Consider the following 17,153-nt stretch of genomic DNA (forward strand, 5'->3'; position numbering starts at 1 on the left):
TTCGAACCCCAGCCGGTGCTCGCTAAAGTGCCAAAGGGATCAACACTAAATTGTCTGCGCTTTCGTGGTGCACTTCAGGGGCCGATATGTCAGCCCTTGGAATTAGCCCAGCGATTTCTTCTCTATCAATGGGACTAGTGACACCACGGCAATTTTAGATAAAAAGTTAGCCTTCCTATCGCGGCTGGATAATCATAGTTCTTTTTTGTTAAACTACTTTGAGTGTGTATCTGTCAGGATTCGCTCCTTTTTGCAGTGTCTCTTGTTGTTGTTGTTGTTGTTGTTGTTGTTGTTGTTGTTGTTGTTGTTGTTGTTGTTGTTGATACGTGATGTATATTTATCATGGCGTATGAACAATAAGTGCTTAGTTGTTAGTCAGATCCCGTGTCCTGTGTTTCCTTTGCCCGTACACGTCAGGTGTGCGCTTTGTTTCAAGGAGGAGGAGGAGGAAAGTTTAGGAAGAAGGACAGGGAGGTTAGCCAGTTCTTAAATCGGCTGGCTACCCTGTGCTAGGGAAAGGATTGAGGGGAATAAAAGAAGATAAAAAGAAATGGTGCAAAGAGAGAGAAATTGCAAGAAAATCGACAGAGGAAAGGCAACATCAAAGAGTATAAGGCACTTAATATCCATATTGAAGTCTGTTAAGATTTCTAAATGTGAACCATGCTGAAGCCGATTTGAGTGTGTGTGAGGCATCAGTAGAAGTAGTCGCTTCATTTCAGGGCCGATGCTTGTCGAAGAGGAGACGTTCGATGTCTCTTCTTTGAAAACAAGAGTAGGTGGAAGAGAGGAGTGGACATGCGTTCATTGAAGCGAGCTAGTTCTTCCAAAAACAGGAAGCATTCTTTTTTTAATCTTGTATCCCAAATACGGGTCAATAGAACTCAGACAAACACTGCACGTACAAATGTTAAGGCGTTTCTTTATTATTTCACATGGCTACTGGCTTTTTAGTTGCCAGCACCACTAAAACGCTACACTCTTTTGGAACATCCAAAGTATGTACATTAGTAATGTCAGCAGGATGTAAACGCTACTGCAATTTCACGTGGCCGACGCGCGTGCTTTCATTCTGGCGTCCTTCATTCAACAAAACGCCTGCAAAAATAGAGGGAAAATAGACAACCATAGAAATGCGCACAGAACAAACCAGTGAACATTTACAGTACAAAGGCAGTGAACTACAACACATCGCCTATGCTCCGTTTCATGCATATAGTGCAACACTGCGGAGGCTGGCGTGACTTGGATTTGCGCTGTAGCTGCCTCCGCACCAATGAATATTTCATCGTTTTCCCCATTCATTGCTTGATTTTGTTCTAAACTTAGGCTGAGCAATAAATGAGGGCGTTTTCGTAGCTCGATAATGCACAAGCTGTTGTAAACGGCTGATGGTACACCATCGCTAACCAATTAGCGCTTCGTTACTTTTTACGGGAAATTTTTTTTTAATTCCCATTCGTAGCCCTTGGGGTGCGTCCCCCTCAGCGTCACGCCGCCATTTGCAACTACGATTGCTGACGACGAAATGCGGCCAGCCAAGCATTTCTATGATCGAACTTCTTGTGCACGCTTCCGCTGCAGCGTACGCAAAAGAGTAATAATCATTGTTCTACGTCCCAAAACGAAGATTTGATTATGCGGGACGCCATATAGGAGGGATCCGGAAATTTCGACCAGCTTCTTTAAAGTGCCGCCAAATCAAAGTTCGCAGGCCTTTAGCACTTCGGCTCCAATAAAATGCGGCCATAGTGGTCTAGATTCGAACCCGCGACCTTCGGTATAGCAGTCAGGAGCCATAACCACTAGACCGCAGCATCGGGTGCGTAGCGCACTATGTACGAAACGGAGCATATATCTCTAAACATAAACAAAGAAGTCACGCAAATAAGTCGCTACTAAAACGCACTTGAACACCACACTTATTTTGAAGACATAGAAACAGGCAAACAGTAATGACGACTGGTACAGAAATAAAGAGACACAGTAGAGGAAATAGACAGGTACAACTAACTATTCGTACAAGTGTTAAAGGAGAACAGTCATGAGTGAGGATGTCGAGAGACCAACACTCGAACAAAAAAAAATTAAGGACCACACACAAAACGCTCTTAATAGCTCAAAGGTTAGCGCGCTGTCTCCACAATGAACACAAACAAACAGCACGTGACGCGCTCGTTATTTGGCAATGCGCTGTGCCGATGACTCAGTTATGCCTGACGATGATGACACTGGCCGATGATAATGATGGAACGCACGCAATGGCACAATGTTCCTGTTTTCACGGACGCGAGTTGCTTGAATGCGAGTCAACAATGTCACGAAGCGACGCCAGAAGCTGCTTCATTATGTAGGTCGAGGTGAAATAGCATTGCGTGTTCATTTTCTTATATTTATTGGAGGTATTTTCAGTCAACCACATGTGTGTTTTTTTTTTCTGCCTTGCTTTCAACAGGGTGGGTGAAAAAGCTTATTTCACTACGAGGCGAAAAAAGAATGCACGTTCAGTTCCAACAAAAGATGTGCAGGTCATTTGTTTTCATGTCTATATAACTGTCTTTTTTTTAGTCCCATGAAATAAAAGAATACATTTAAGAAGCAGATGTTATCGCAAATAATGTCATGCACATTATAACAGTAGTGTACATCCCAAGTATTTTACAATTATTTGAGATTTTTTCTATGTGACTTCCTTCGCACATTCGGGAGCTTTTTTTTTTTTCAAATCCATAGCATTTACTTTTACATGCTAAATAACCTGTCTTTTGTATGTGCAACCATTTCTTAACATTTTGTGACGTCGTGGATTGTTTACTTGTTTGTGCTAACAAAAACTGCGTGTTGAACTTCCTCTAAAGAGACAGAAATGGAGAGCAAAGGCAGGCAGGTTAACCAAGCTTGAATCGGTTGGCTACCCTAAATTTGAGTTGGGGGGAGGGAGAATAACACAAAGGAGAGAGAGAAAAAGAGGAAAGTAAGAAAGAGATGGTTAAATAGTCAGCTCGAGACGTCCTAATTACCAATATATCCAATCAGGAGACGGCTCCAAATTTGTGCATCAAGATTTTTTTTGTACCAATCAACAAAAAACACATGCGCGTATTTTGCTGCTTTTTGCCGGTGGATAAACAAACTCTTTGCAGGATTTTCTTTTTCGCACGCCAAGAGCTGCGCGAGAACTTTGGTCGATTTCATCAGCTATAGTCGGCATATCGCGCCGCAGCAACTTCGGACATGACTTCGTGACAGGTGATCGAAGGCCGAGACAAATGTATAGATAGGGCAGGCTTTAAAAAGTCCTTTTTTGTGCGTTCACGAAGTGGTGGGATTGTGAGTCGTGGCATCCAATAACGTCTAATGTGCAGATAACATTTCCAGTCCAATTATAAACTTCGCAAAGCTCATACCACACTCGTTTGTTCAATGGTCATTGAAAACAGTGACGTTACACGCAGGCATGAATCTGCTGTAAAACCTTCGGATACACCCTTTTCACCTGTACTTTTCCAAGAGAACTTAAAAGCAAGCTTGAGCTCTGGGAAAACTCCCACATGCATGTATCAGTACACGCGAATGCAGAAACAGCCTCGCCGATCAATTGATAAACAAATTTTACAGCATTCGAGAGGAAGCAGACTAGCTTTTGTGAGTCTACTTCCCCTGTCTCAAACATATATCGAGGTGGCCCATAGCTGCAACTAGCAGCTTAACAGACACGTTTGAGCACGGGTCAAACGCACCCATGAACCCATCTTGGCACCACTAGACAACCACTCCTGATCAAATAAGTTGCATTCAAGATGTTAAAGTCTGCAAACTGGTTGAGACTTTAAGAGGAGCACCCGGGCTTTACCAAATCTATCCTTGAGTAGCCCACGGTATCACTGCACTATCTCATGACAGTAACCCCAAGGACTTCTGCCAACTTTCTTGAAAGTCTTCATTCGTTCCAAGCATCTTGTCCCCGTCACTGTTGTGCGCTGCCGTGGCAAAGCTTCAGAATCCCATTGCTGAACATTTTCCAGCAAACGGCGGACTATTCACAGACCATGGTTTACACATTAAGCACTGTTCTGGCGACTGTACTTGATGACAACCCAAGGTAGAGCTCTGCTTGCTTCATGATTTGGCCTCAAAGCTGATGAATTCAAAAATCAACGAAACATAACACCTAATATGTGCTGATGGGCTAGTTGATCAGCCATGAACTCTTTGAAGCAGTGTGTGTGTATTTTTCATTTTGTGCGATGATTCATCAAAAGAAACAAATTGCACAAAGAAAATGTGCACGTGAGGCAAGTAAGTTCAAGAAAACAGAACCATGAAAACGTGTTTTTTTTAACGACGTGCAATATATCGGCGTCTACGGGTGAGTGATGAGACAGAAATCAAAAACAAAACTCAATGAAAATAAAAGGCATCACGCAAAGTGGTGGGTGATAGTCAAATGATTTACCAGCTTCCCGATTCGTTTTTTTTTTTTTTTTAGAAAACTGTACAAGTTCTTGGCTACAGTCTGTACAGGGCCGGGAACGCTTGTTTTAGACGCCCAAGCACAGAAATAAGCAAAACAAATGTTGTTCTACCTTTTACTTGACGCAGTAGCGTCGTGAACAAGCGCTGAAGAGGTGCTGAAGAGGTACGAAATAGGAACGACTTAAATTATGAAGTGCTAGCGATAGAATCCCATCGGGAGGAGTTCACCAAGTATTCCATTCGTAATAACTTTTTGTTATTGGTCAACTTCCACTCCAGATGGCGAGCCACTTGGTAACATCATATCAACATGTCTTTGTGTTGATAGGATGGCGAAGCACGATGCCACAGAGTAAAAAAAATAACAAAGGCAGACAAATCGCGAATGCTTGCTTCCTTGAGAGCTAGTGGCAATTATGAGAAGCAGCAAGCTAATGCAAGATTTCTTCGGCTTATAGCGTCCCATACATTTTTACTTGTGTTGGTTGAGTATCGCAATTTTTAGCAACTAGCGCTTCCATTTCTTCAAAAACTGTTTGTCTCGTGGTGCACTAACGTTATTGTGTTGTAATAGTGCTCACGTGTGCGTTTTTTTTAGGCTACTTGTCTTTGTCGTCACATTGAAAGGGGTGCCGTTACAGCGCGTAAAGAGTCTGGTTTTCGAAATAGACGTCCATAAACGGCAACATAAATATATGAAAAAAAAATATTTCCATACTTGTGAAATGGGCGAACCACGTCTTTTTGCTTATTCCGTAGACGCCATGCCTGCTATTGATAATAGCATTGATATTTACTAAATGTGGTGCCATAGGTCTGGAAATATCTTTTCAATGAAACAAGCCAAGTGACTGAACTTCGTGGCGAAAAGATGCAAATTAAATTATGAGCAAGAACGGCACGAAAAACACAGTAGAAAACTCAAACTTCGTACAAGTGCAATATAGCTGCCTCCGATGTGACGCAGTGGCATACTTTCACCGCGCTTGGAAGAACGCGAACAAACAGATTAGATACACAAACAATCAGCGCATGTCGAATTATCACGCGGTGAGCACAAACAAAAAAGGCAATGGTACAGTTCGGGAACAAAGCTAACTATATTTACTTCCACACACACTCACATCAACTGACTTTTGTTATTCATTTCTTGACAAAAACGTTCAATTTGTTGACCCTGACGGCGTAAGAACTTCGAGTGCTACAAAAAAAATATCTTTTGGTGTCTATCTTTTCATTTTGTAAAATTTGACTACGCTTAAAATATCAGAATACACTACAGACCGTTAGAGTGAATAATAATTAGGTATGTGCTAGTCAATCATCGAAGTGTCTCGTGTAAGGTTTCAAGATACTGCGAATGAAATGAACACGTGGAATTGAAGATCACTGCCATGCAGTGTCAAATGTGCAATACGTTTGGCGACTAATTCATTTAACGCAATATTTTGCTAAGGTTCTGGAGAACAGCAGAACTACTTCAGCTAATGGGCTCTCATTTTCCTGAATTATTAAATGAAAACCGTTAAATTACAGTTACCTTACTTTTTTGGAACGGCTCTTCCAAGGGGCCACATAGCCAATTACAACTGACTTGCATCTTTCTAGCTTTCTTTTGTCTTGTTTATTAATATAGAAGAACCAGTAAAAAAATCCAGTTAAAACATATTTTTCTTACCACTGAGCTCACTGAATGAGTAGTTATCGCGAGGCGCTATCAACCTTGCTTTTTGTAAGGTCTTTCGGAGAGCTGACTGGCATCTTAACGTGCATGACTTGAAAAAAGGGGGTGCGATTTTCAACGATCGCTGTCCGTGACACTAGCGCGATAGAAACGGGACAAGCAGGCGAGATGCAGACGACCCAACCGCAAATATCACCATAGCCCGAGCCGTCTACTACTCTTCCTTGTGTTCTGTTTACACTGCGCTAGTAAACCCAAAAGACAAATATAGGGATCAACGAGCCCCGTTTAACGACGGTACTTTCACACTTCCCGTCTTTCTCTCAAATACGGTCGACGGGACGATGCTTTCTCGGGAACATAATTCGTTTTGTTCTCCGGTGCGACGGGAGTCACCGGAAACAAAAAGGTCGGTGGTTCGAAGCGCAGTTTTCGGCACGAAATAGTGGCCAGCGAATCGCCACGTGATCAGAAGGAAAGCCTGAGCGTCGCCCGCGAGTAAGCGAGAACCAGGCCAAGCAGAGGAAGCGCGCAGAAGCAGCAGCAGCCGCGACGACCGGCGGCAGCAGAGCGATCCTGGAAGGACGCGTCCCCGTCCTGCTTGAGCGGCAGCTGGTTGGCCGTCCGAGCGTCGAACTCGCCCGATATGGACCCTGCAAACGCCAAGCAACGCGCCAAGCCCATAAGATAGATTTACCAGCGCAAAACAAAAAAAGCAGCAGTCTTAGCGAAGCCCATGAGCTTTTGTCCGGTACAGGAGTGCGCCGATATCTGCTTTGCGTTTCAAAGCCCGCTTCTAAGCCTACACTTTGCGGACAGCTTTTCCTAGCAATGAAGAGAATGCTACACAGCCAAACGATATCGCAAATTATTGCGGTCTGACAAATTTGTCCAATGTTTTATAAATAATAATATTACGTAACCCTCATTTTATATGGACTCTTTGAGATCAGATACCGCACACGCCAGTGAGGTATTCATAGTTGTTTAATTTTAAACGTTGCCCTTTCGTGCTCTTGCGCGCGTGACGAAGTCGCACCTTTTCTTTTTTTTTTTGCATCTTCAGGTGAGATGAATCGGTACCATTGTCGCTCTTCCGTGTACTTGCCTAAAAACTTGAGATGAATATTACCTGCAAGTGATCGTCCGAGTAGATACCTGAAATACTATGAATCTCTCACGTGGTGCACCGATATCTTCCAACATTTGTACAAAACGCGTGTCAAACAATATCACTTGGCGTAAACGTGCATGTGTTGTCCGCGAAAATAGTGCAGTGTATTTTGAATGTGCAGTTATTTTATTGCGATAGCAATTATATGAACACTCTTGGCTGGATTTTGCCGCCGGCGTCACCGTCACTCACCGTATATATAGAATATGAAAACGCACGAAAAAAAATAATCCAGAAAAAGACTCCGTCCAGCACATCGAATCGAACGTCGGACGTCTGAATTGTGAGTGCGCCACAAAGTCACGAAGGAGCAACACCCTTACCATTCAAACGGCTAGCTATTTATATCTACCACGTATTGCTGGTAATGGGCATCTCGAGGGGAACTGTCGTGTTTTCAGCATTACCAGCAAGATGGCGCATTTGAGTGCGCGTCGCCACATCATCACAACGCGGCGGCGCGCACTCACATCTTCCACGCGTACTTTGCTCCGCGGAGAGGGGGCAGGGTGGACGCTCACGCGTGTGCTTGCTTATCTCGTGGTAGGGACAATCTTACGCCTTGGGCTTTCACCGGGACGATTCTGTTGTAGTTACCGGGCGCACAAAGGTCACTGCAATCGTCACGCAGTCTCTGTTTGCGAAGAGGGCGCACTTTCCAGACAGAGCGAAGTGAGAACTGAGACGCTTGTTCGCGTTCGTCTGTACCTGTGAGTACGTTTCGTGCGTAATTTGTGCGTGAGAAACGCGGGGCACGTTTTGATCTGCTTGCCATTCTGCGCGTGACCTTCTAATTTGCTGCTATCACGTTGATTGCTTCGCCTTTGCGGCAAAGCTGTGACTTTTCTTTCCATATCATTTTTTTCTTCTTTTTTGAACAATATTTGTACCTCACTGCACGGAATTGCGGGACTTGAGCAGCGAACTCCCATTTAGTCCGGATAATAACGTATATTCACGAGGAAAGTGGTAAGACCAACCTCCTGTTGCAAAAATGATGAGGACCACTATAGTTCTATATCAATCATTTCGCGTCAGTACTTATGATTCTTTCTGTATTTTATTTAGATCGTACCCCAAGCTAGAAGCGACAGCATTACAGACTGTTAACCTAAAATTGCGTAGACTAATTTTTGATTTTTGATAGAAAACATTAACCTATTACGAGTCCCAATAGTTATTGAAATTTACCAAAAGTACTGCAACATAAAAAGTATTCCAATATCCATAGCATTCGGAAAAATGGCACCCAGTCTTGGCTTTGGAATAAATATATACTGACTGTTTATGATACCCATTGCTTTACGGTCACTTTGTTTGGCTGGGCTTCATATAAACTCACAAAAGCAATGGAGTGCGTTATTATGAAGACAAGCAAAGCGACGTTGCGGAAGGACCAGTTAGGAAAGCATGGAGGAGTGCTGAGCATGGTTAAAAGCAGAGGCAGCGCATAATAGTAGTGTCACAATTAATGACTCTAATACAATAAGATCCAGTACTTGTGGTGCCCTCATATTCAAGTTAGGAATGTCGAATGAAGAATGAGAATGAATAAAAAATTTTTACAAGATGGTTTCTCTTTGCGAAGAATTTCAAACTAAGTGGGCATAGTGACAGAAAGTTTCATGTGAAGCTCACTTTGTGACTTAGGAATGGGTCTGTGATATGCATACGAATTACTGAAAGTTGAATCACACAGATGTTATCTGAACTTTAATTTTACATGTTTAAGGGAAATGTATATCTGAGATAATTCCTGCTAATGGTGATAATCACTCTTTTGTTGATGAGTGACAAATTTCAGGTATGTGCGGCTTTACAACATCCGTGCATAAAATATGAGCGCATAGCAGAGAACCACACACAGAGAATGCATGTGTTCCAAACGCGAGTTACGCTTTATGCAAAAGTGAAAACAAGTTTCAAGCCTGGCCTCAATTTCTTCACCATGAATTTTTTCATCAAAGAAATATTGCTGTGCTACCTACATATCATTGCTTAGAACTACTGTTTGTATTGATAACTATGTTTAATGAAAACAGTTTTAAACATAGTTGCACCTTTGCGAAAAACGAATTCAGATACCACCATTCCTCTGCGGTAACCGATTGATAACAGTGTGATTCCTTATTAAAATAGGACGCCTCGGCCGAAACGTTATTATTCCACAAACAGCAAATGTGCGTGTGTTCCTTCTGTGTAGCGAAGGTTAGTGAAATAAATCAGCAAAGGTTTTTGAATGAGAAGTCCTAACTTTATATACTTGCTGGTGATGTTACCAATTTTCGGGCTGTAGCTAGCGAAATTTAATGAGTAGGTATTAAAAAGCGCATCTGTGCTCCTGCACCTCCGTCAATTTGCGTTTGCTATCTTCAATACCATAGTGGTAATACAACTTCATTTTGTTCCTTGGAATATACTTGCCCGTTTCACGTCAATCGACTTGTCTATACAACAAATCACAGCTTTAATTAAAAAGTAACTCTAGAAAACGGCATCAACAACCAACAACACAAAAAACGACAACTTTTGTTCGACATTTTGAGCGGTGGGCTTACCTTTTTTGAGCGTGAAAAGGTCGTCCCTGTATTGAACTTTGAGGAACGTGGTGAGTTCCACTTCGAACACTTTGTTCGGATCGTTCGGAATCTCCGGGGGGATGGAACGCCTCCTCCTGCCAAAGCCGTATTGATCGTTGCCACACGGAACCTGATAAAGGTAAAGTGAATGAACCACGTTGCACTTCGAGCTATCAGTTATGTAAGCAACATTCAGCGACTCTTTAAAGCAAACAATGAACGAATGTCATTAACAGAACTGGCAAATAGTATTGTTTCATTCCACGCAAACTAAGTAAGTTCGGCTCAACTGCGAAAACAGGAGTGATCCTTTGTGCTTCAGCGTGGCCGAGTCTCGGTAACCGTTAACTGTTACGGAAACAATATTATTTTATAGATATTGTAGCGTTAGCTACACTGGCCTCACTGAGCCAATTTCGCGTGGCACTGGTCTTCGCATACGCAATGATACTCCACCACTACCGCGCGCGGCTCGCCGCCGGTGTGCGCGCAATTCAATGCGCTGCGCATACGATCAGTGGTGTCACGCACCGGAGCCGGCACCTCCCTCGCACTCGGCCGCGGCCGCACGCGACTCGCCGCCGCCGGTGTGCGCTTTCCAGAGGAGTGCCGTCATAGCCTTGGTAGACGTATGGACGCCGACGCGCGCGCCTTCCCTGTGCAGTCGCCATCTGACACTGTGCTGGAGCCGCTTGATAGCGCCTCTGACTGGCGTTTGCCGCTGTGGTATAGCCATGGAAAAGGAGAGTGCAAATGCTGCTCAACGGTGCAGTAGAGCGGAGAAGCTTAACTCATCAAATCCTGAAGTAGTGGCCCGGCAAAATAAATATACGTGTGTCATTGTAGCAGCAATAAGCATGATAATCAAGTTAATCCTAGACACTCTGGAAAGCTAAGAATAATCAGCTGAACCTTTGCTAACGCTACGTATATCCTAGAATAGCTGAGCTATGCCACTGCCACTTTTTGTGAACTTATTACGAGTCGTGCGACCAGGAATTCTAACCACGCCCCTTCGCTCCACAGCACGACGTGCTAAACGGCTTTGTCTTGCTGCGTACGTTCTCCGGCATGCCACCAGCAGCTCTTAAGCACACCGTATACCACTAGAAGCACGCAGAGCTCTGATATGCTTCAGCGCGGCAGAAGCTCGTTCGCTATTTCTTCGCACAGTGGCTCAAAGGGCGTGCTTTCAAGTTTGTCACCCAGCTTGTCTTTCGCCGGAGTTAGGATGCTCACCTCCACATGGTAAATTGACCAGCAAGGCGCAATGGAGCGTGCTACCACGCTTATCTATTAGGGTTAGGTTTGCGCGTGTTGTGCTTTCAGCACAAAGTCTGCGCTGATGCTATGGACCGCGAAGAAGTAGTTATCTCGCTGCCGTGATCGTGTTTGCGAAACAAGTAGCCGTTCGCTGAATGAGTCAAAGTAGGGGCTAATTGGTTATGCACAGTCGACAGGGGTAGGGTTGCTGCTTAAACACAAGAAGGATTCATGAGCTGGTAGTTCGCTTGAGCGCGAACTACTAACCAACACAATAATAGTTCACGCTCGTCTAGTTTAGCCTGTGCGTTCTAGAGACCTTTATTGCAATAACAATTATATGAACCGTCTCAGCTGTTTTTTCATTTTTTTTTTGCCGTCGTCGCCGCCACCGTCTTTCACGTATACTTAAATGTATGTATAATATACGGGGAAGGATGCGCTATCCTTCCCTTTCTGCAGAGCGAACATCGCCTTTCCGGCCGGGGTCGTCTGCGCGCGCTTATCTCGTTAGCGAACAAGGTTGGGGGAGGGGAGAGAAGAGCGCTTATGGTTGCTGCGCTATCGTGGCAACAATCAACGCGCGCCTTGTGCCCCCGTAGCAGGCGGGAGCTTCTGCGGGCTGCGCCCTCAACGCGAAAAAAAAAAACGGGGCCAAGAGTGTATCTGGAGCGGCTGTGTTCTCTTGTACCAGCGTTTTGTCGAGTTTCGTGAGATCGGATCTGAATGAGTTGACTGCCAGCCTCACTTCGTATAACATTGCCATTTGTCACTATCGCATTCATTGTTTCACCTTTTCTGTTCATCTGATTTAGTGTAATCATCGTCCCTGCCACAGACAGCCCTTAGTACCAGCATGCGCTGCCAACGGGGGGCGCTTCTCGTCAACGCCGTCGCTACGCACGAGCCTTGTTGTGGTCATATGCTGTGGCTGCGCCGCAAAAAAACTTGGTTACTTAGCAAGCGCATGTTTACTACAATTACCTTTGCTCCTAAAAATGCTAGCCTTACTTCGTAAAACATTAGAATATGTTGCTATCACGTTCAGTGCTTCGCCCGTCTGGCAAAACTGCGACTTTTTTTTATGCTTCTTCTGTAACTCTCCTTTTATTCTCCCTTCTGAACTTTTTAATCTCCTTCTCCTTTATGCAGGGTAGCCTACTGGACTCAGCCATCGTTATCCTCTCTGTCTTTCTTTTATTGTTGTTCTTTCCCTGCGTCTTTTTTTTATGCATCCTTTGTGTTTGAGCAGCACGCGGTACGTTTTGAGCTGCTAGACTTTCTGCATATGACGTTTGAATTTCTCGCACCCGCATTGGTTGCTCCCCCTTGGGATGCAACAGCGACATTTTGTTTCGTAAGTAGCACAACATTAGTGCTAGTTAAATGAAAAGTGTGAACTCACAACGACCAGGCCATCAAAGCCTAAGCCTTAGCATTTTAATGACACTTGCCCACTGTGATAACTACCAACAGGTATCGTTTAGAGGTTCACAAAGTTTTCAATCGGGTCCTAGAGAGTACGCGATGAAAAATTGATGCATGTGGGAAGTTTCGCTTACGCCTTTACATTCCTTGATGCACACGTTGACGGTGCCGACAAAGAGCACATAATTCGACTCGGGGAACTTGAAGGCCCTGAACTTGGCTGAAAGTGTGTCACCACCGTCGAGAGTCTCGAAGTTGCCGAAAATGTACGGGTCGATGGAGCACCTGAAACGCAGTAAGGGTAAAGCCACTATTATTATCCTACTTCGAAGGTTCTTAGGTGTAACGTTCCATCCGGCCCTATTTAACACTCAAGCAGTGCTCGCTGGGCTTCATCAAGTATAAAATAATATTGGTGTTTATAAAACCTGCATTGTTGCCGGCATCTATGCCCTTGATATCACGCATACACTTTTCTCAGAATTACCGCACATTTACCATTTTCTAGAAAAAATTTTCTTGTTTCATTTGTAGATATCGCCCAAGTCATGGATATTGGGGGTTCCATAGCTAGGGAACCACCTCGTTTCATGCCTGTTTGCACTACCTAAGTAGTTTGGGCTGATTAAAAGTTAATTCTTCATCATCATCATCATCATCATCAAAACGTGGATACTAAAGTTAGTTGAAATTGTCATAAGCCTACTTAGCAACATGGCTTTTGTCGATATCTTTTACTATACACCATTGTGAGAAGCAAAAAAAAAAAGCAATGCCCATGGTATGACGAAAAAAGCCCACCTTTTTTGCTTTAACAGAAGTAATCAGTTTCCCTGTTATAGCAAAAAACGGATAAGCATTCTTCAATGCATACCAAGTAAATTGTAGACTTCTATTTGGCTTTCTTTCTTCTTTCTATGTGCACGTTATTAGAATTGTTGATACTTTATCTGTATTATAGAATGATTTCATTAGTTTAGACCATATTACACGTGACTTAATGCTTAATTTTCAATTTGAATCATCATGCTTACTCTCCCACGGACTGGTGAAAATCTTCAGTCTATGCAATTCGATTATGCATATGTAATCTGCCACTTGTAATTACGCTTTTAAATATGTATCAGACCAACCTGCAGGGGCAGCAGAGTCTATTATTAACTTTTTGACGGTGACTGTGCCAATACTTCTTTTTTTTATACACATGTCACTTAACAATTCTAACGAGTGTACGCTTCGCAATATCAGACGCTGACCTCAGAGCTCTGAGTTAATCTTATTACAAGCAGTCATAGGCAAAAAACACATAACGGCAGACGCTTGCACCACGAACTAATCCGAGTGGGAGTGTGCAACGCGTACGAAAAGGCAAGGTCTCGGTGGCTTAACCACGATGTCATTAAACATGGCAGGTGCTGTTCTTGAGAAACCTGAGTTCCCCTAAATCGCATAATCAAGCTACGCGTCTCCAGATCTTTATTAACAATAAATATATGTTGTCTTTTCATCCCACAGTCACGACACAAAGCATGCAAGCTTTCAGCAACCATAAAAAGTTGGTTCAGGCAACGTGCTCTTCTGACGAAGGCGCAAGCGTTGTTGTAGAAGCAATATCAAGCTTTTTCATTTTTTAGCAGCTCATATTATTTTCATCTGGGTAACTAAAAAGATGGGCTGGACAAAGTTACATTGATGGACAGTGTTTAGGTGATACTGGCAAAGACCATCATTGTTTCAAAGCAAATCAGTCAGTAGAGGAATATTCCAGTTATCTATTTCGTCCTAACAAGTGGGTCCAGCCTTCTTGTCTTGAAATTAATTTTAGTAAGCTATAAAATATTTTGTTGCACCGTCTAGATTTGGTGCTCTTTGCGCAAGATTTTCAGAACACCTTGAAAAAATTCAACTGATATTCGTTCTAAAAATTGATATATCTACAGGAAACAATGTAGAATGCATGTCTTGAATTACTTAACAAGATGTCGCAGTAAGCGTAACCTGTACAGCCACACTTGTTCGCATCTCGCACGCTGTGCTCACCCATTCATGACGATCACTTCTTCCTGCTTGTTCGCGCTGTCTGTGACTTTCAGGTAACTGGTCAAGATGCCATAGGTGCCTGCATAAAACATCCAATCACGCATGCAGTGCGCATACATCTAGACAATATTTGCAAGTAACTGTCCCAGATTTAAATTTCACCCTGCAAGTCCTATGTAGCAGTGGACGTACGTATGATATTGTTACAGTGGGTTAAATCTATTGAACCAACAGCAGCGGCAACAACAACAGAACGGTGAAGAGGAGAACGGCGCGCAGTACCAGCATGCACTGGCGGTCCATCCCCTGTTAACAAACATCTGTTCGACCTCGTTTACAAGTCTCGTGACAGTATCGCAACATGGTTTCGCAATGCAAGTGCCCATGAGTGACCTACAGTACTTTGAATAGGGTCACAACACATGAGTTTCAAATAGATTAAAAATTACGATACCAACCATATTTACGGGAATTTCAGGCAAATTGTTGCCATCTCTGTCACCGTGGGGCATCTCATATTCATACGTACGCTATATGCTAATGTATGGTGGATACACTATTCAATCGTTGATGTTTCTAGAGCAGCTGTTCTAGAGTCTGGAACATTTCCTGAAAGCTTACCCGCAAATAAAACCTTTCCTTCACAACTTACGCTATTATAACGAACAACGTGCGTCGAAGCATTTATTGGTATGGTCCCACATGCGCATGTTTAGAACACCGTCCGTGAATCAAATCTCAATGCTACACCAAGCCAGTGGTTTCACCTTTGAGGTGAAGCTGAAGATTAGTAACAGTTTGACCCCAAATATAAATAAATGCAAAAAACGGTGTTATGACGCTAAGTGATTACCTTCCAGCGATAAGCGTGCTGACTAGCCCACACATTCTTGTGCCTCGTAAAATAAACGTCTAAACTAAAGACTTAAAATTCGGCCGACTTCTTGCGATTTAAGACAGGCGCAAGTAATTAGGCAGTAGTTATACCTCTACTCTTTGGGTCCAAAAATACAAGCATTTCCAGCGGCGTTCCGGGCTGCACGTTGAGGGTAGTGTCCAGCACGCGACCGTTTTGCCGGATCGCCACGTCAAGGTAGGGTACAGGTGCCCGGGCCTCGATATACTCGGTGATGTTCAGATGCCTGCAATAGGGGGTCATTAATTAGCTCAAATCTGATACAATAGCATATAAGCAAAAACAACGTCACAAAGCGCTGTTTTCTCGCGCTTAGCAGTCAACGAAAAACATCGCAAGAACACGGTCCCTGTGGCAGCCCCACGAACCGTAGTACTGACACAACGAGTGCGCCATACTACAAAAAATAATGTTCGCACCAGTGACTCGCAAAGATCGCATGATCCAGCTGGTCACAAAGCAATCGGAAGCATACATAGTCGTCCCTAACGTACGCTTCGCTGGGCAAGCAGCTCTCTTTTATAGCTATACAGCGTATGATACTGGCGAAGATTACACGGTCGAGTAGAAAGCCCCCAACTCGCCCTTGTCCTGGTCGCCAGCATATGATACGTACATAGCTGTTACCAAAACCAACTAGTCCCACTGTCTACGAATTAACAGGTTTATTTTGTCACTTTAAAAGCGCATCTTCATTCCAGTGTCATGAGTCAGCTGCGATTATATCGCAGCATAGGCAGGGCGTTTTAGTTTATCGTGTCATATAGCCACCCTTATGGTTGGGCATTCAACGAGACCCCCATTGCTCTTTTTTTAGTCGCAATTCTACTTAACATGTCTGGGGTGCACTAGCAAGGTGTGTGCTGACCAAGAGCGAATCTCCTATAGCTTGAATGAAAACGTAGGGTGTCGACAGGATACCCTCCACGCCACTGCTGCTCACGTGCGCGCCTCGCTAATCAGGCGCGCCCACCGACAGGGACAGTATGCGTAGCCGCCGCGCCGATTATGCCCGTCGCGTGAGCCGACTACGAGCGAAGAAAGGCCTGCGTTTCTACGAGGGGTGTCCCGGCCAGCCAGGCACGTTAGTACTGGCGCTGGAGTTCAGGCCTTCTAGCATGATCTGTGACAGGCTGTTCTTCAACTCTCTTTTGCCCACGCCGAGGAAAGACCATCGGCGAAGAAGGCCACGTTGATGCCCTTATGGATTATTAGATTAGATTTGTGGGGTTTAACGTCCCCAAACCACCATATGATTATGAGAGACGCCGTAGTGGGGGGCTCAGGAAATTTGGACCCCCTGGGGTTCTTTAACGTGCACCCAAATCTGAGTACACGGAATGCCCCTATGGTCAACTAGCTTCACTCATTCTTAAGCTTTACCCATCTAGCGTAAACTCTTGTTTTTTTTGTTGTTGTTGTTCTCAGTGACAAGCCTGCCGTCCTTGCCGATGGCAGCATTGGTCAGTTTGAGTAACCGAAAGTGGAGAACTGGACAGATTGCTGTAAAGCTGCATGTTGGCTCGTTGAATAGCGCTAAAAAGGCGGGGACAAAAATTGTAATTGACACGAATAAATGTGTGTTTCAAGCCG

General features: G+C 44.0%; 1 protein-coding gene across 2 annotated transcripts in view; it reads right to left on the bottom strand.

Moving 5' to 3' along the window:
- Positions 1-902: 902 nt before the first annotated feature.
- The window catches only part of LOC142814152 (uncharacterized), a 39,615-nt gene continuing 23,364 nt past the window's right edge, over positions 903-17,153 (bottom strand). Inside the window, exons 4-8 of one of the 2 annotated variants that reach the window (XM_075892121.1) lie at positions 15,632-15,786; positions 14,645-14,723; positions 12,739-12,889; positions 9,893-10,043; positions 903-1,098 (exon numbers count right to left, since the gene is read on the bottom strand). In XM_075892121.1, the coding sequence (XP_075748236.1) occupies positions 1,034-1,098; positions 9,893-10,043; positions 12,739-12,889; positions 14,645-14,723; positions 15,632-15,786 (601 nt within the window). In that variant the 3' untranslated portion in view covers positions 903-1,033. Of the gene's footprint in view, positions 1,099-6,401; positions 6,814-9,892; positions 10,044-12,738; positions 12,890-14,644; positions 14,724-15,631; positions 15,787-17,153 lie in introns of those variants that run through there. The other variant, XM_075892120.1, reaches the window with a different exon arrangement.

Source organism: Rhipicephalus microplus, chromosome 4 (assembly GCF_043290135.1).
Source record: "Rhipicephalus microplus isolate Deutch F79 chromosome 4, USDA_Rmic, whole genome shotgun sequence".
Taxonomy (NCBI): Eukaryota; Metazoa; Arthropoda; class Arachnida; order Ixodida; family Ixodidae; genus Rhipicephalus; species Rhipicephalus microplus.